The sequence below is a fragment of the Sinohyriopsis cumingii genome, chromosome 17, assembly GCF_028554795.1.
Source record: "Sinohyriopsis cumingii isolate HCF-2022 chromosome 17, ASM2855479v2, whole genome shotgun sequence".
NCBI lineage: Eukaryota > Metazoa > Mollusca > Bivalvia > Unionida > Unionidae > Sinohyriopsis > Sinohyriopsis cumingii.
The window spans coordinates 17,536,825-17,557,704 of record NC_142977.1 but is presented as its reverse complement, the minus strand read 5'-3'; the positions used below and the strand labels follow the sequence as shown (position 1 = coordinate 17,557,704).

The window sequence follows — 20,880 nt, the reverse complement described above, 5'->3', positions numbered from 1 at the left end:
ACTAAACATTTCAACGGCTACTCTTTGTACTACTTTCTTCTTTGAGAAAACAGTAAATATTTCCCCAAGTTTTGATAAATTCGGCTTGAATTTTTTCAACATTAGAACTGCACTGCTCCGGTCAAATGTTTGTGTTTGGATTCGAAATGAATCATATTTAGCGTCGACATATTCAGATAAAAAATAAATCATTGTCGCCAGCCCAACAATGGAAACAAAATATTTATATATATTTGTGACAGTTGACCCTAAATGACGTGATGTTCATGTCGTAAGTCCGGTCGTGTCAAAATAGCGAATTTACATTACAATAATGACACATCAATACATCTTAACCTTCTATGTATTTATTAGTTAAATACAGAGACAAATATATGATTTTCATTCATCATAATACAATTATATGATACGTAATTAGAATAAAATAAAGGTAAATTAATATATTGAACGAGTTCAGGAGTGCAAGATGTCAAAGACTCGTATACAAATCAATATATGGTTCAACAGACGTAAAGGCCTCAGAGCTAAATGCAGACAACTCCAGCATCCTCACTATGACTACAAGAATGCCGACCCCATCCACCTTGCTTACAATCTGCCAGGTTTGTCTCGTTTCCATTGCAGTTCACGTTATTGAGCCAGATCGGCCCCGAATCCTCTCCAAATACTCCCTCTATTGCGCCTTGCCCTGAGCTAAAAACAAAAGATGGCCTCTATTACTCCAAAGTTGACTATGATATATATATATATATATATATATATATATATATATATATATATATATATATATATATATATATATATATATATATATATATATATATATATATATATATATATATATATATATATTGAATATCAAATCAAGGTTATCATAATATTTCATGAAACAGTTTATATTTTGTATGGACCATGTGAATATTAAATGGACGATGTGCACCATATAAAACATTTCAATGGTCTTAGTGCCAAACGACTTTGGATAAAAAATGAGAGTGGTGTACCTATACCTGAGGAGAAGGATGCTCCCAGTTAAGGAATGTCTTGGAAATTTATTTTTAATTTATATGGTGATGAAGAGCTTTAATCTTACATGGTTTTGTAACAACTGTGAGCAACTGTGGCCAATGACTTAATTAAAACAAGAGGATCAAGTTAGTATTGACAAGTATAACATTTGTAACCAACAGTGTGCATTAAGTCCTGGATGAAATAGTTCCATTCCAGAACAATTCCTATTGCTTCAGTTACAACTGGTTATTGTATTTACTGGTCTAAAGAAATATACGAACGTGAAAAGCTTTAAAACTTCAGTTTAAAATTTAGTCAACTTTTTGTACTAAATGTTTCAGGTCAAACCCTTTGTATCTTTTTATGTTCTTTGTATCATAGAAATATTAAATATAAGATCTGCACCACATAAAACATTTCAAAGGTCTTAGTGCCAAACTACTTAGAATAAGAAATCTGTGTGGTGTAGCTAAACCTGAGGAGAACGATGCTCCCAGTTAAATTTGGTTTTAATTTTTCTCCAGTATTTCGAGAAGTTGATGAAAGTGGATCACATATTTATGGACAACGTACATCGCAGGAAAACGACCAAACTATAAACTGAAAATAGGCTAACGTTAACTTAGATAGAGTCATTTTTAAGCTAAGTTCTATTACATTTAGTCATTCTTAAGAGAGCCTAAAAATGAGTTATTCACTTTTGAAAAGATAATTGTACCTGAAGCCAAGCATTCTACAGACAACAGTAGCGTCTTTGTCGTCCCACTCATCATCACACACAGTACCCCACTCTCCAGCGAGAAGAATTTCAACCCGTCCTTCACTTGCTGAACCGTCTCCAACCAATCGTATGTGGGTATCTACATCATGACAAACACGCATATACATATATAATCTAATATAATTTTCTTAATATCAAACGCTATTAATCATATATTTTCAGTTCATGAAAGCACTTCTCCTGTGACCATAAAAAATATTTTATTTATTGTTTCGACCATTTATTAGCGATAAATTATTTTTAGTTTGTTTCTCTTGCCAGTTTTACCGGAGTAACATAATTGTTATATGATATATATATATATATATATATATATATATATATATATATATATATATATATATATATATATATATATATATATATATATATATATATATATATATATATATATATATATATTACTGCGAACGTCACTAGCCTTTCAGAAATTATGTGGAACTAGTTTCCGTGGAATCTAATAATGGAAGTCCTTACGTTTTCTTGTGAAATGCTTTAAAACTAGTTTTCGGACAATCCAATAATGAAGGTTTTATTAACGCTATACTTCTATGTTCTTCTGTTTTCGTTGGTTTACTATACTTTTATTTGCGTTTTTTATTCTTCCCGTGCGTGATGGGGAATCGTGAGTTGGAGAGTTGACAAGAAAGATTACATACAATTGGACTATTACATCGACACAAGTCATATCGTACGGAAGTTAGAAAATGGTGAAAGTGAATAGGACTCTTTGAAAGTTATCCATGTACTTTTATAAAATGATCAGCTCTGATTACTTGCAATTTTTTTTTATTTTCTTATATATTTGCTTAGATCAAAATCTTACGAGCTCATGCTTAAAGAAAAGAGTCAAGGAGCAGCAAAATACAAAGAGTTGAAAACATGTACTTGAAAGGAAATCATACAACGTCTGAGCATAGTTTGTTCTTTATATTTTGCTGCAACTAGTCACGTGGTTCAATAACTGTCTCTGAAGTGTAGCTCATATATTAACTGTAACTCAGAGTTTTATCATCTCAAGGACAGGACAGAATAGAAAGATCAATGTACTTGGTATGTGTCCGCAAATGACTCCAGCATCCTCACTGTGACTACAGGAATATGGCCTCCATCCTCCATGCTTACACTCGAACAGATTTGTCTCATTTCCGAAACAGTTCACCAAGTTCATCAAGATGCGTCCTGAACCTGCACTGAATGTGGCCTCTCTCGTGGCGTGTCCCAAACTAACGACGATGGATATATGTTGATAATTATCGGATTTCATAACCAAATACTACTAATTGGAATAGTAAACATTTTTGGGGACAATGCAGAAATTTAATTTCATAATCTACCGTGGTACAAATTAGGTAAACAAAAGACGCCATGCACAAAAACGACATTGGTGTAAACATTTCAAGTTTTCTGAGCCCTTTTCGTGACTTGATAAAGCGATATAAGTCCGATTAAATTCTTTTACCTGTCCATCATCGACAAAATCTTTAAATTTAATAGTAAATAGCTGTGGTATTTGAAAGGTTGCTGTTCTATAACTAGTTTAATTGCCGCTCCTAGGAGGTGAGTCTTCATAAGTATTTAAAAAATATCTTTTCATCCAAACGCTATGGCAAGTCTTTTTGTTCATGTTTATTGCTGTTGGAACAGGTATTTGGAGACATCATTAGAATACAACCACTACAATTTATTAATTTTGTCCTGCTATCGAAACCTAACATATATGCCTTAGTTTGTTATTAGCGAGGTATGAAATATATAATAAAAAGAAAGTTTCAACTTAAAAATAAAAACGTAATAAGATTGGATGAGTGAGTTTGAAAGATAATTTCAACATAAAAATACCAGAAAAAAAGTAAATAAAATGTTTTGTTGCCGCCGAGTATTTTGAACACGCAATCTTGCTCGGTGATGCTCAACCTCCGGCCGGTGAACGTGTTCTGCCCGGCCATCAGGGCAAATTAAAACATTACAGAAATCTGACCCGTAAACAGTTATTACATTAAAGAAATTAGTTTGCGGCCCTGGATTGGTCTTAAAAATGCAATCTGGCCCTTGACTGAAAAAGTTTGCACATCCTTGACCTAGCATGACACAAAGACAAATAAGTAGAATTATCATGTGGGATTTGCCCCTTCAACTAATCTAGGTTACAGCCGCGTCTATCTACCAAAACATGACAAGAGTGCTGCCCACTATGTGCAACCCATGTTTGTTTAGCATTATTAATCCATGAAGAGGAACCTTCATAGAGGCTTATGATACATATATAGAGCCCAAGAAGGAAAAGGGGGCAAAATAATGCAAATTAACACTATTCATATTATCTACAACCCATGGGTGATCAAAACACATACACACACATGATGCCTATACTTTATCAATGGCTGGCAGTCATTACTCTAGTACATTTTGTTCCCAATCGAGCGGATAATAGTAATTCTTCTGAAACTCCAGTTCGGCTTTAATATCATCCATCATTTTTTAGTTGTTGTTGCTATCCATTTCCTTTTTATTTTCCCTGTCGTTATTTTAGAGTGTATTCTACGATTTTTAATAACAAGTGTGAGGAACTGCTATACTATTTGCACGTTTGAGACGTTGTGTGCCCTTTTTCCATATTATTAATTTTCTGTTCTATTTCGCTGTATACCATTATCATTAAAGATATAACATAGCTCATATTTACCGTTTTCAAATCTAGTGCTTCAGCCAACTCTTGAGCATTTGCACTTGCTAATGCGATTACTTCAAGTTTTTATCGAGTTGACACTGGCAGATTATTGGTCCAAATGGTCAGTTTCTATTTGATGCTTAAGATAATTATTACTGATTGTATGCAAGAGTCTAGTAACAACACTCTGACGCATGTCTCCTAAGACAAGTGGCACAACATTATGATCAATGTTAAGGTCCACTGTAAATTTGTCTAACACCACCTCAGTAAATGTCGCAACGTTTTAGCCACGATCAGAATCCATCACTTTATATAATCATTTAATCTTAAACACGACCACAAAAGACTGTTAAGTTGTAGCATGCATAGACGTGCATTTCTTCAAAATGAATTTTATCTTTCGCTATCAGTGATATAGGTGTCGTATATATTAAAGATTTTGGAATACCGGTGTCTGGTTTGTTACGTATTACTACTATTCGTTGACCAGTTTAATTATTTATCAATAGTGTTACTTGACTCCATCCACTATAGATACATGGCCCTGTTATGATATGAAATTTAGGTTTATTTGGACCACTCGCATCATCAAAAGCAATTAGATCATTTATTATCTTAATATCAGTTTCTGTCTTTTCTTCACTGCTCTGTAATGTGAAATCTGCAAATAAACGTTAGCTATTTAACCGTAGCCTAAGCAACAGTAATGTTCGAGAAACGCAACCGACATACCAGTATGTCCGGATATCCTGTTTTTATCGACTTCAACCAGGCTTCACGCAACAATGTATTGAGCGTGACAGTATTATCTTGAATATCAACATCAGACGTTTAAAATTTGTCAGTTTAATCTTAAATTCACAAGCTCATCTCGACCAACACCAACAACGGCACGACTATGTCAACTCCACTTTTGTGGGAAACCAGCTACTAATCCACGTCGAGCTGAGTAACGTCCGTAAATGCTAATTAACATTTGAAGCATATTAAACGTACTTTACATGTGAAATCAATAAATGCTTGCTGTGTCGATTAAGACACCAGTGCTTACAATGCTTTAAAACCAAGATAACAATAACAATAATAATGAGGACTTTGTATAGCGCCTAATCTTTAGAAGCTCTAAGCGCTTTATATTATTAGACAACACCTAAGACATCAAAAGCAACATATATAATGACATGATCACAAATACGAACACCATGAAATTAGAAAACATAAAACATGATGAAAATATTTAAGAAATGAAACATTATTAGGTCTTTAAGTTTGTTCTTGCAGTACAAAATGTGAGTTTTAAGAGCACTATTGAATGAGATCACTGTGTCTTTATGTCTAAGTTAAGCGGGCAATTCATTCCACGTTGCTTGGCCCTGGTATGCAAAAGAACGTTGTCTATATGACTTCATTTTCATCGTGGGAATAATAATGATTATTCGATTGTTAGAAGAATAGCGTAAGTATCTCGGTGGTGTGTACTCATAGGTGATCTCGGATAGGCATGTTAGACTGGAGTTCGTCAGTGAAACGTAGCACGGAGAACAAATTTTGTGTTTGATTGGATAGCCAGTGTATGGTACATAGCGAAGGGGGGGGGGTTCTCTGATCTTGGTACTCTAAGGATGATCCGAGCAGCTGTGTTTTGAACATTTTGAAGTTTCTGGAGTAGTTATTGAGACGAACCAGAAAGAATCGAGTTACAATAATCCAGTCTTGAAAGTACTAATGAACACACGTGTTTAAGTGGCATCATCTGAAAGATATTTGAGAATGGAGCTGATGCGTCTCAGCTCAAGAAATGCAGTATTGCATATGTTCATGACACGTTGGTGCAGTACGAGAGTACTGTCCAGAACAACATCTAGGTTTTGTTCTGACTGTGAATGTAATGTTGGTGTTGCAGATATTTATTGTTTGAGGTAAAGGATGTGAATGGAAAAGTTTTTGTGTTGTAATCATAATGGTATCAGTTTTAATCATCATTCATCTGCAGCTTATTACATGTCATTCATGGTTTCACATCAGAAATGCGCCTCTCTACACCTTCGATGGTAGCATCAACTTAAGTTGGGTGGCTAGATTTATATATTTGGTTTTCATCAGCGTACAATTGGTGAGACACTGGATGATGATCTATGACACTTGAAAGCGGCTGAGTATATACAATAAAGAGAACAGGTCCAAGAACAATCCCCTGTGGAACACCAGAACATAGATCAACTGGGCTGGAGTGTATTCCATTTGCGGTCACAATTTGTGTCCTGTTGACCAAGTAGGACTTGAACCACAGTAAGATTTTATCATGAATGCCAAATACATGCTAGAGACGTAATATAACATGGTCTATTGTGTCAAATACTGCAGACAAATCACGGAACGTGAGGATTGTAATCTTTCCGCTATCAAAAGCAGAGAGGTCAATGACTACTTTCAGAAGAGTAGTTTTAGTACTGTGGCAAGGACGATATGCAGATTGTACATTGGAAAAAAAGTATTTTTGATTTCAGATGAGATACAAGCTGGGATAGAACAACTTTTTCTAAGATTTTTTTTGTATTTATGGGAGATTGGAAACTGGTCGGTATTTCTTTAAATGATTACGGTCGAGAATTGGTTTCTTCAGCAGAGGCTTTACAATAGCAGTTTTGAAAATTGATGGGAATTCCCCGGATGAGAGGGAGATATATTAATAAGTTTTGTTAGTGAAGGCAATATTGGATCTAAGCACTCAAGCAGCAGTGATGTTGGAATTTTATCAAGTTCACATGAATTTGGTGCACCCTTCACGATTGCACGTACTAAATCCATAGGGACAGGTTCTATACTGTTAATGGTTGCCGCTGAAATTCTGTATTACAACTATATGGTGACTACGAGTCAACTGAGATTGTGTTGTCAAACTTATCTCTAATGGTTTGCACTTTGTCGTGAAAGAAATTTGCAAACTGGTCCGAAAGGTCACCTGGAGAGAAGGTAGTTGGAAGTGGTGTACATTTGTTCCTTGACATTGGCTTGTTGGTAATCTCAAAGAGCTCTTTTCATATGGAACTTTCCTTTATATGTGTACTGTAGTGGGCTGATTTCTCTGCATTGAATATGTTTGTGCCGTTCTTGTGCATATTGGCTTATACAACCGTGTTCGTACTGATTCAAAACTTGCTCAGCATTAACAACTAGTGGTGGGTTAGTTAACGGTGCCGGATTTAGTGTAAGTATTGGTCTCATTATTTCAATTATGTCGGCATTTCGTATATTCCTTAGTTTGTGTATTCTATGCTATTGTGCGATTTGTATACGTTGACACACGTTATGTATCCTTATATAAACATAAACATTTTCTAATTAAGAAATCCGTCAATAACTTGTGTTAGCTTTAGTATTGAACCAGGATCAGAAAAAGCAATTCCTTTGATTCTATCTATTTGGTTCTTTTATTTCAGCATCAACATATACAATAATATGTGTCTGTGTGGTCACATTGCTGTGCGATTTGCGTGTTTAGTAATATTCACGAACACATCCACATGACAGGCAGAGATGATTATTTGCTTTGACTCCGAGGTCACATTTAGTACATGCCCCAGCTCCTGGACCAGTACGTAGCACTACCTTATATGTTTTACAGTATATATAGTGGCATATTTTGCCGCAGGGTTCATATTTTTCTTTGCATTTGTTGCAACACAATATCATTGAGATATATATGATAAGGTTTATCTAACTGGCCGTAAGCAAAATATGGATAGATAGTCTTTGATCATGAATTAAAATATTACCTGATATTGTTGTAAATAATGCGGCCCATTATCTGAACACCCCATAACAAATAAATACATCAACTCAAGACGAATGTGTCTTAACTTCATTTCGGCCCAAATACTCTCAAATGATCCATCTCTGAGTACTGCGACAACTCACGTACTACCATTTGGAGAATCAATTCCAATGATTCTAAACGTGCTGGGATGTTTCTGGATCACAGATATGACTTTTGGTTTTTGAGATTTAAAAAATGGGTCATAAACGCAAGATACATGATAAGTGGAGGCCATTGATTCTTCCATTCGTCAGCGTTGTAACTCGTTATAATCCTTCAGAACTATTTTTTTACAAAACAAATTCGTGGAGTTTGCCAACAGTAATGCGAAATAGAAAAAAAAACTCGTCAGATAATTAACTATGCTTATTTCAGGATCCTGATAGTGAAATTCGTTTGCGGCGCAAGATCAAAAATATCTTTCCGGAAGACATCAGCATCAATAACCTAAAATAAGGCATCACTGAGTACAATGTCAACATACTTTCTTCAGACTGACGTACGTACGCAATAATGTCAAAGTCTTTTAAATTTCACCAGTATAATTGGGTTGTGTATGTTAAACAAAATCAATTACTAATTGTCTCTTATGCTCGGGAGCGTTCTCTTCTGTCTTGTGGCATATTAATTTGTAAAACTGTTCAGATTCCATTCCTTAATAAAATGCCGCATCACTGAAATGGCCTTTCAATCATCACATTTTGACATTCACTGTGTCATATTTTTCTAGCTAGAGTCGATTGCCTCCCTACTCAAAAAGAAACATTTTGTCCAAAACGTGAGTTCGAACCAGCGATCTTTTGACCTGAGAATGTAAATGAAACCTACGTATTTAACGCTACAAGATCGTTTTGGAAAACACGTGATGGGCCCCTCCCTTAGCCAATTAATATCGAAAAAATAGGTCATTAATATTTACGCCTCTTGTAATAATAATCACATAGATAAAGTATAGGTCGAATGGATATTTTAATGCTCATTTACTAGAAATATTCAGTTAGTTTTCGATATTAGCAAAACCTGTTCTAACCCGATGCATATTACATCAAAAATACTTAGCTCTGTCTCAATTTAAACGCACTTAAGATCGACCATTTTGATACAATCTAACTCAGTTGTAGATGATGCAATACCACAGCTAGCTTATATAGGCTGTGAAAGTATTGTCCGATCCAGTACTGGCTGCCTGCTACTGATGATTAATGGTACCGTATACAGCCTAAACAAGGCGTAGGCGTGTTGATCATATTTGGGTTGTAGATAGAGTGAGCAGTGTTAATCTGCATCGTTATGACCACCATTTCCCTGTTTGGGCTCTAATATACGTCATAAGCCCTTACTGACCCATGACAGGTCACTTTTATTAATTATTAATGAGAATCATCCTTGGGATGCACACATTATGCAGCACGTTGCCCAATTCATGGCGTACAGAGGCTATGTCAGGAGCCAAAAATGGTAAGAAGAAGGCAAGACCAGCTAATAATACACCTAATATATGTATAATTTCGACTGTCCTATAATTGGCAGCGACCTAGAACGATTTGTCCAATTCTGATTTGTTTCTGAGTTTTATGAGACATACTAAGACAATTTCGGTGATTTTGATGTAGATAGTACTTACTCTAATATTTAAACACAGTTGGCACATTTTATGGTAAATCTGCGTTGTCGATGTAAAATTTAAAAACGGCTTAAATTTACAATATGTTCAGTTACTCTTGACCATATGTTGTTTGCTGCATTTTGAGGCGCCTTGTTTGGTATCAATGGGGACTTTTACAGAAAGAACACCACAAATTTCATGCCATTTTGAAATATTTTCGTTTTAGAGATGTCTTAATCAACTTTGATTTTTTTTTACCGACTTCCTGAGAGGATGTAACATCTATGTTCTAATATTCCTTTTTGAAAATCTGCAGTCACATTTTAAGACGGAACGGCATACTTTATGTAAATTCTAAGGTTATGAATGCCAGATATCTCATGTTATCCAATCCTGTTCAGCTCTTTACCTATTAGAGTACTTCCGAAGTTTTCTCTTTTGTGAAACTTCGAAACATTTTGATGAAGATCGGTATCATTTGTTGACACCAAGAGCATACTAGATTTACAAGTTTTTCTGTTAAATCTGGTCATACTTTTAGAACGTTTAGAGAATATGTTCATGTACGTCTCGGTCAAATCATTTGATTGCAACAGCTGTTTCAATTATGTTGATTTGGTAAAATAAATCTTCGCATTTAATGACAGAAGCTAAACTTAATAAACTTGTTTCTTCTGCCTTTTTATAATGTTTCTAGGAAATTTGGTCAGTTTCTACTTATCGAATAACTTGCTTTAAAGGTATAATTATGGCGGTCATCATGTAATGCCGATTTGCATTTGTAATGATATTAAAAAGAATCGACAGTGCAATAGTCTTTGTCGAATTATATTCAATAGCTTAAGAGTCATTATAATAATTCACTTATCTTATTCAAGTTATCATATGCATTATGTAATAATATCCTAATAAGTTATAAGTTTAAGGGAGAGAGGAACAACGAATGCAAATCTTCACAAACTTTGCACAAAGCACACTGAACGTAGAACAAGTCCACACGTTGACTTGGTCATATATAATATTGCGACGATAATAAAACATATTCACATCAGGTTAAACTATTGTACAGTTTAAAAGACTAACACAAAAAATATAATACCCGATGCCAAACATTCGGCATACAACAGCAGCGTCTTTATCATCCCAACCATCATCACACACAGTGCTCCACTGGTCAGCAAGGAGAAATTCAACTCGTCCTTCATTTGCGGAACTACCTCCCATTAATCGCACATCGAACACTGTTATAGAAAATATACATCCTATATAAATAATGAGTCTTTATAGAATCATATTGTTTTGGTATCTCGTTGAAACGATAATATTTTAGAATTCTACGTTGTTTCGAAGGGAACTATCATGAAATAATTAACTTAAAACGGTTTACTTGCTTGCATTACAATATCAAGTTTTTGGTAACGAAATTCCTCACGCATATAGAGTTGACGATGAAACTATGTTCATTGTCAAAAGTCCTTGCAAGGATCTGTTAATAATGGTAACTGTATTTCCATTTGATATAGCTCATTTTGTCTTTAATACCTTTTTGTTATGGCCTGTAATATGTTATCCTTTTAGTTTTTCCAAATGTTGAAGGATAAAGATTTTAGATGAATATTATTGAACACTCTTAATTGAATCTTGAAAATATACCCCAAATTAACTTTTCGTAATCGAATATAGTTTCCACGATTCTCTTGAACACTTCTAACCTTATGGTTTATGTAGAAAAAGATGCAGGTATTTCGATGAGTGCTAATAATATGTTAGCCTTAACACAAGATAGACAGGTTGCCACTGATCTTGATCTGGAATATCACGTGCAGATTTCATTTACATGCTTGTTGCTATTTAGGTATTGTCTTGTATATACTCGAAAATATTGGTTAGCGTCGGACGCTTGCAATAAATTTCTTATATAATTGATGCATGTGAGATTTCTTTCCTACTTAGATTCATTATGTTATACACTATAGGCTTGTGATGCATTCAATGCCTTGTTTTTCGTGAGTTGGGAAATATGTTAACCGATGAGAAATAGGGACCAATATCTGTGTTTCACATGTCAGTAAGGCACTGTCTTACATGAAACAAAAACTGTGAAACAACACATGCGAACGCGACCACATTATGTTTTGCTATGCATAACCTAAACCAATATCATAAAATAAATACGCCATATTACTGATCAGTCAATATTTATTCATAATGCGTATGGTATTGTTCATTTTCTCTCGGTGTCGATATATATATATATATATATATATATATATATATATATATATATATATATATATATATATATATATATATATATATATATATATATGTATATATATATATATATATATATATATATATATATATATATATATATCACTGATGACACTACTTACCATATGATACCTATTTTATGATATTTAATCGAAAGTTCAGATTTAAGCGAGTTATTTCTTGTAATTGTATGTTATCTTCTGAATGCATCGATTGATAAGACCATTTCCTCCTGAAATTGCTGTTTTGTTTTCCTTTTAAAACTATAAAAATAGCAACGTTCAACAATAAATACGAATTGATTTTGTGTTTGCTTTTCCAGTACAAGATATTTATTTCCCGACTGTTTTTGGAATATATCCTTATGAAACTGAATGGAGCTATCAAAAAGCAACTTGTTAAATGCTTTGACAATACCTAGTAAAGATGTCGATTCTATTGACTTGATTGGCTATCGCCTGTCAGAAGAAAACCTTTACTGCTCTTCAAACAAGATAAGAGGTTTTCTTTCTTTAGAAGACATTAAAATAGGGCTACAGTGATTACAATGTGGTCTCTCTATTGGGACATTTTTATATTATTTAGAGCCACTTTCATACTGTACGTTTCGCAATGTACTTCCCCACCATAGATATCTACCATGAAGTCACATATGCACCATGAAGGTCTTTCTTAAAGTCATAAAGACCGACCGACTGACCAAAACCTAAATAAACAGGAGACAGATGATTAATTGGAACTTAAACATGTCTTGTATCTTTTGAAAACACTGTTTTCCAGAGCAACTCACATCAGCAGTTGACTCCATTCAAAATTTGGATAATTTCTTTCATATTTCATCATACATTTTTACAATGATTTAATGTAGTGCGCTCACTTTAAAAGAGGCAAGCAACCCAAATAGCATAAGTTACAAAACGAAGATAAAAGAAAGAACAATATAAAATGCAAAGATAAGAAAAAAGGAATACTAGGTATGCGTCCGCAGATGACCCCTGCATCCTCCTTATGACTGCAATATTGTCGACCCCATCCACTTTGCTTACAGTCTGCCAGGTTTGTCTCGTTTCCGTTACATTTCACGTTATTGAGCCAGATTGGCCCCTCACCCTCACCAAATATAGCCTCTATTGCGCCTTGTCCTGAGCTAAAAACAATAGTACTTATTGTATCTACATCGATCGAAAAAAAAGATAGCAATCCTTAATTTAACATTTTAGTGTTTACTGGAAGAGATAGCCTTTAAATTCTTAACAAATAAATTAGTTGATGTTTGTTCTCTTTATGACATCATGAAAGTGGAAAATTTAAATCAATTTTTAGCAGTGACTATATTAAATGAATTAAAAATGAGGATTATGTAAGATATATATCTCAGACTTGTGAATTTATCTACCAAAACAACAAATATAATATCAGTTGGTCTATCAACTGTGGTTGAAATATCCTCATGCCACAGTTATTCCCATAATTTATTTTGTTTCTTTTATTTAAAAGGAGTTAATAATTGAAAAACAGTTGGCACATTAGCACATTTTACTGCTGTATCGGCAAATACATTATTGGAATTCATTTTGAATACTACTAAAATGCTTACTTAATAAGCTCTGCTTTTGGACTTGTGATATAATTTTAGGACTATCTGGCATTTAATTCACAATAGTGTAAGTTATTGTACATTTTCACCATTTATTGTTTGGAAACGATTTAATTGTTTTATTTTGTAAAATGTTTCAGACTTCGCTATTTTCGGTTACTTAGTTTAAGACCACGGCATCGTAACAAAAGTAATCCTCGTGTCTGTTCGTTCGTCTTTCCACTCGGCAAAATCTAGTATAGCAGTGTTGAAGGATTGTAAAAAGAACTTGGTAGATATTATCACCAACTTTATATGCTTAATTCTGGAAAATCTTTTCGCTTATGCCAGACCGCTCCGACGTCCTAGTGGTTAGAGCGTCCGTCTCGTAATGGGTAGGCGGCGCGATCGAACCCCATCCATGGCATACCAAAGACTCATAAAAATGATACTTACAGCTCCCTCGCCTGGCGCTCAGCATGAAGAGATTAGTTTTTTGACTGGTCGGGCATGTGTCAGGACAATGTAAATGGGTGGGACATTATGCTACAAGTCTGCATCATGATGCCCCAGTGCTAGACGCCACTATAACTTGCAGATATCGTATCGATATGAATGAAACATTGTTAAAGCTACGTTAAAAACCAACACCCAGTGCAATTGTTACTATGAACTGTTGCGAAATAATTAATTTATTTATGACGGCTGGCCTTGAAACGTATGCGATGTGTATCAGGAAGTCACTTTCATCGCCATGGACTTCTTGCTTTTTTCGTCTTCGAGATTACTGCAGTGTATGACACAATCTCTTTATCGCCGCTATTCCAGTATGAATTGCTATGAAATTGGTAGATGTTACGATCATATTAATAAATCTACTGTCATGTAGCTGAATGCACGGTGAGACAAACTTGGATAATGTAAAAAATCTTTTTTTTAAAAAATATAACCGATGTATGTAAAACTTGCTACATATTTTCGTATTATGGTCAGCTATTACCAATGCCCATATTAACAAATTGTTTTTATTTGAATTTCTAAAGCTTTAAGCCGTGAATGATATAATTGTTTTTAAATTTAACTATTTAACTCCTCTTCCACTTTAGTGGATTATTTTTAGTATTTCTTATGGCCATCATTAGAAAATGGACATGTTCAACTGTCGACGAAATCGCACATTTTCACACGTGTTCCACCATATATATCTATATATATATATATATATATATATATATATATATATATATATATATATATATATATATATATATATATAAGACTCATCACCATAATTTGATAGGGGTTTAATCTGGGAGGAACAGGTATATATATGAGTGTAATTTGCTTATCATTCTTCCATTGCACAGATAGATCTTTTTTAGCTGTGCAAATTCACAAATATCATTTACAAAAATACTCTGTCAGATTTAAGCTAATTCTACTATATATTTTGCTGTATACTTGTTTTAGAAGAATTCACTAATGATTATTCGATATTCAGTAAAGGTGGCCACCATGCATATTTGCATTACCCTGGAAACACATTTTTTAGTAATGCCATGATTGAATTTAACTATAGTCAGACCCACGAACAAGAGACCCAGATTGTAACTTATCAAGTACGCGCCGTAATGCGTCACGTATGAAGGATGATAAACCACACTGCATATTATAGAGGTAGTTATAAAAAGACGATAATCCTACCTGAAACCCAGCATACGGCAGACAACTGTAGCGTCATTGTCATCCCAATCATCGTCACACACCGTTCCCCATTGCCCACCGAGAAGGATTTCAACCCGTCCTACATTTGGGGAACTGCCTCCAATTAATCGTACGTGTCCTGCTATGTAAGGCAAATATACATTCAACTTGTGATAAGATCGTTTTGCACCATGAAATATTTTCACTTAATCTTCGTTGATAAAATGAAAGAAATACATTCCTAACATATAAAAACAGCCATTTTAGTTGTATTGTTTTTCACTCAGAATCATATTACAATACAATGTAAGAAAGAGAATAGGTATACCCTTTTCTTCTTTATTTTGTCGTTTTCAGTGCTATTTGCTTTTGTCCATTCAGATAATACGAGAGTTTTAGGTTAATAATATCAGAAAAAATAGAATTATTTGAGTGAGATCTAGGTAAATTGGATTGACAATTACCTTTACAGATAGATCATATTGACTTAATGTGTTCAAACATGCCAGAAGAAAAATCCCTCGATGTTATTCCAACCTACACGTCTAGAGTTTTTATAATAAATTTGACTTTCACTTTCAGAAAAACAAGGAAAAAATCCCCATTTATTACATGCGCTGCAACTCGACGTTTTCTCTATGTCAGCTTAGGACTCTGTATTTAACATATTAATTTTCCTTTGTTCCAGTCTGTGTGTATGAGAGTATTGTAAGAACAGGGTGAAATTTATTATTAAGATGTATTTTTAGATATGGATTGTTTTAATGCAGTATGGCTTCAATCATATGGCGTAATGGGTCTGAACATCATTTCTTCTGCATTTAAGTTTTAAAAAGGTGTATTCATCAGTTACCTCTTGTACGTGGTCAGCTCACACCAATCACAATCTTCATATAAAAGATAAATATTTTTAATATAACGTTTCCACATTTGATGAAATTGATTTTGCAACATTTTACGAGGCACACAGAGTGGAAAATAGGTACATCGATATAATCGTAAGTTAGTACATGGTATGTGTCCACAGATGACTCCAGCATCTTCAGTATGACTGCAACTATGTCGCTTGAATCCTGCATGCTTGCAATCTGCCAGGTTTGTCTCATTTCCGATACAGTTCACCCTGTTAAGCCAGATGTTTCCTGAACCCGCACTAAACGTGCCCTCTTTAGTTGCATGTCCTGATCTGCTAATGGTATGACATATTTCTTAAATATCTAAATGTTAATAATTCTTGAAACAATAATTACTCATTAATGAAAATAATAATATTTCCATTCCGTGGATTAACATGATCAATGTAACTTTAAAAATATTTCATTGGGCATTATTACAGTGTATCTATTTGTAGCTACTACGAGCAGCTATGTCATCATGGGTCAAAGCCTCTGACGGGGTTTGCATCAGCCGAAAGGAAGAATCTGGACAACTAGCCAAGCTATCAAAGTTCAAAGATTTCCATTCCAGGTTTACCAACATCAAATTGGGTCGAAATATTTAAGCCTTATGCATCCTTGTTTGTGAAGTCATTAATCTAGTAGAAGGTTTTTTTAATACTAAAAGACGCTATTGAATTTGATCAAACTATTTCAATCAGTTTTTCGACAAAATAATATGAAGTTATCCATACATTTATATGTGGTGAATATGTATAATTTAAGATATTTCAGCACCATATTCCTTGTATCTGAAATATCTCCAATGCAGTAAGACTGTCTATGAAATTGGGACGAATTGTATAAAGTGATTTTTAATAAAAGATTCTTGTCAAATGTTTCTCTATTATTTGTAACGTGATTAACTTTTATTGTGGATGTGCATGATTTATTTTTACAGTAAAAGATTTTTATTTCCCGATTGTTTGAATAATTACTTGTGAAACTGAATGGAGCTATCAAACAGAAACTTGATAAATGCTTTGACATTACCTAGTATAGATGTCGATTTTATTGAATTGATTGGCTATCACCTGTCAGTAGAACAACGATTTTTTATATGGAAACGTCGCTCTTGCGTTTTCACTCCTTGTGTTCCTTCTTTGTTATGTAACGTAATGAATTGTCAATTCCGGAATCATTATAGGTTTACTCGTAACGTAATAAATCCAATAATTTACTGGCGTAATTTCGAATATATATATATATATATATATATATATATATATATATATATATATATATATATATATATATATATATATATATATATATATATATATATATATATATATTGTGTGTGTGTGTGTCTGTGTCTGTGCGTTGTGTCTGTGCGTTTGTGTGTGTGAAGGATTCAACACAACGACACTTACTGTCGCCCATGCTTTTGGCAATGAGATATGTAAAATAGATCCCTCAAGTTGCTATAGTTTCATCATTGTAAACAAGTATTAAGCCGATGATTTTTCTCAGCCAAGCGTGAAGTACTTCGGCTGTCGGTATCAGATGTTATGGACCCATATTTGGACAGAGGATAAAATGAAAGTAAATCTTTGATGCATTTTCCATTGATTCATTATCTTTGATATATTTTCTATTGATTCATTAGTTTCGTAACTATTAGAGAAAATAATAAATGCTGAAAGAGTTTGTCGTTTAATTAAAATGAAGCACTTCTTTGTATCAGAACCACGTCAATAATCCACTGACACATGGTGCAAGTAACTGTATCAAAGGAAATGGACATTCCTGCGATATTAGGAACCCAGCAAGAATAGTAGAAATGAGTATGTACCTGAATCCAAGCATTCGGCATACAACCATTGCATCTCTGTCATCCCATTCATCATCACAAACAGTTCCCCATTTTCCAGCGAAGAGGACTTCCACCCTTCCTTCATTTGCTGAGCTACCTCCCATCAGTCGTACATTCGTGCCTATTCAGAAAGGAAATATATTTAAGAGTCAGTAAGATTTGCTCTGTGAACTAATATTTTGCTGCTTGCTTGGCTGAGAAAGGAAATAAAACCAAACCATTACGTGTCTTATTAATATGGATATTGTGTCTTTAGATATAGCTGAATTACTTCCACTCATATTACGATTCATGTTTTCCATTGATTTCCGGAATAAAACGTTCGTGTGTATTTTTCTCTTGTATTTACCCCTTCGACTACACTGTGTTATTGATATTGAAGCAAACAGTCACCTCAGTATGGTTTATATAAGCAAATTAAACTAGGTATTTTATCGAGTGGTTTCTGGACAAAATATGTTTATACATTGTTAAGGTACTTTAAATGTTTAAAGTTAATAATAAATTTAATCTTCATGTTATGTTTCACTTTTTTTCCAGTTCCATTCTTTTACCTAAACGTTAACCAATTCATAGTTATTTAGCTCCGTTCTGTTATCAACTGCACATAAATGGTAACCAATTCATGGATTTCCAGTGTCATTCTAGTATCTACTGTACCTAAACGTTAACCAATTCAGAGTTTTCTACCGCCATTCTATTTTATGATAGATCTACACGGTAACCAATTCATGATTTTCCTTACGTCTCCAAATAATTTGTCAATACATATAAACTCTTTTCATAAACCCCAAGATTTATATTTCTTATCAATACTAATTCAAATCACCTCGTGGTTCCGAAGCATACAAATGTCATGACCGATAAGTACTTCCATTTTAGCTTTTAATCCATTAATAATGACCAGCACTGAATGATTGGTTCATATATTATGTTGATTTCTTGTGAAACTAAATTTGTTTTCCTCACTCTCGCTTATTGTTTTGAATTGAAGATGATGATGTGTGTGTGTACATTTTGTACAAATGCATCGAAATTGTAGTCTTTCTTTGATTTTCTGTCAAAAAATCAGTTGAAGATAAGCTTAAAATAACTACTAAACTTTTACATGATTGTTACGCTTGAAATATCCAGAAAAAATAACAATTTAATTACTGCATACCTCTTACGCTTGCCTTCATCTGCTTCAGCTGCTTTTCACATGTGCATCCGAATGGTGAGAGCAATAACATGAAACAAATGCTGACAATTCTCGTCCATAACGCCATTTTTATTAAGCATTTAACTTTCTGAACAAATAGTTTAGAACTATCTTTCTTGTGTTTTAAATGAAGTTGACAGCGTGACACAAGGACAAGATGCATCCTCCTCCTATGCGTAAAGCAAAGGAGTCTAATTGAATTTCTAGTAGCTCTCAAGGGTGGTAACCATGATGAAAGGAAAACATCCCAGATGTTAGTGTAAGATAATCGACAGATCAATCAAGTAAGCCTCATTTTGACTTTATCACTGCAGTACAACACAGAAAATGATATGAAAATATATTAACAAGCCTAATATTGGTTGAAGCACTCAGACTCTTAATATGACTCAAATAGGATATTAAACGTTTCTATCTCCCTCACTATCACAGTCTCTCTCTCATATATATATATATATATATATATATATATATATATATATATATATATATATATATATATATATATATATATAAAGAGAGAGAGAGAGAGAGAGAGAGTAAAACTCTGGTATGTGATATTTGTATTTACGTATCCGTTTATAGTTTTTATGTGATTAGTTGTTTAATTTTCAGAAGTGGGTGTTGGAAAGATAATTTTCGACTTGAATAATTACCCAATTTCTATGAACATGCTTCATAATGAACCGTTTTCATGAGACCTTATAATAATATGGATTATTTTCGTGAAATGGTATACGTTTTTAGTGGCTTATGCAGGACCAAACTAGGATGCAATGTTTCCGGTTGGCACGGGACCAAATAATTCCTATCTTAATCAATGGGTGATGGTAGCCGATGCCTTCCTGTGTGACGTATTCATGACAGGGACCGATATTTCCACCACAGAATAATTGAGGAGCGATTCCTTTAGTTTGCTATACCTTTGATTGTGGTTTTAAATGCACACACACACACACACACACACACACACACACACATATATATATATATATATATATATATATATATATATATATATATATATATATATATATATATATATATATATATATATATGTATATATACCTTGAATAATAGATATCTTTTCAGATATCATACATTTTGTTCGTCATAAATTCCTGCGAGAAAAAGGAGCTCTAATCTACTTGTAAAACCTCGGCTATTTCTATGACTGCATTGGTTGCAGGAATGATAATGATAAAATAGTTCTATACATTTGTAACCTTTTGGCCGATCGTTGTTTCGTAAAAACCCGATGTGGTTCGCATGAGAGTCATCAGAATACATTCGAAGTAGATCCGTGTGACTTGCATAGTCTTAGGGTAAGTAAGCCCTCGCACGTAAGGGTATACGGTTCAAACCCCGCAACATAATGCTCATTTTATTTTTAGAAAATATTTCTTCATGTACTTTTGCCTTGATTTAGGATAGTTGGTTACTTGTGTAGATTTAACGCCATTTTTTGCAGGCTATACATGGAA

At 33.8% G+C, this 20,880-nt stretch overlaps 1 protein-coding gene across 2 annotated transcripts in view; it reads right to left on the bottom strand.

The window, feature by feature from the left end:
* Window positions 1-331: 331 nt before the first annotated feature.
* The window catches only part of LOC149777835 (scavenger receptor cysteine-rich domain-containing group B protein-like), a 53,877-nt gene continuing 33,328 nt past the window's right edge, over window positions 332-20,880 (bottom strand). Inside the window, exons 2-9 of one of the 2 annotated variants that reach the window (XM_089938905.1) lie at window positions 18,174-18,315; window positions 16,454-16,632; window positions 15,444-15,585; window positions 13,135-13,310; window positions 10,989-11,130; window positions 2,843-3,018; window positions 1,730-1,871; window positions 332-693 (exon numbers count right to left, since the gene is read on the bottom strand). In XM_089938905.1, the coding sequence (XP_089795031.1) occupies window positions 525-693; window positions 1,730-1,871; window positions 2,843-3,018; window positions 10,989-11,130; window positions 13,135-13,310; window positions 15,444-15,585; window positions 16,454-16,632; window positions 18,174-18,315 (1,268 nt within the window). In that variant the 3' untranslated portion in view covers window positions 332-524. The remainder of the gene's footprint in view (window positions 694-1,729; window positions 1,872-2,842; window positions 3,019-10,988; window positions 11,131-13,134; window positions 13,311-15,443; window positions 15,586-16,453; window positions 16,633-18,173; window positions 18,316-20,880) is intronic. The other variant, XM_089938906.1, reaches the window with a different exon arrangement.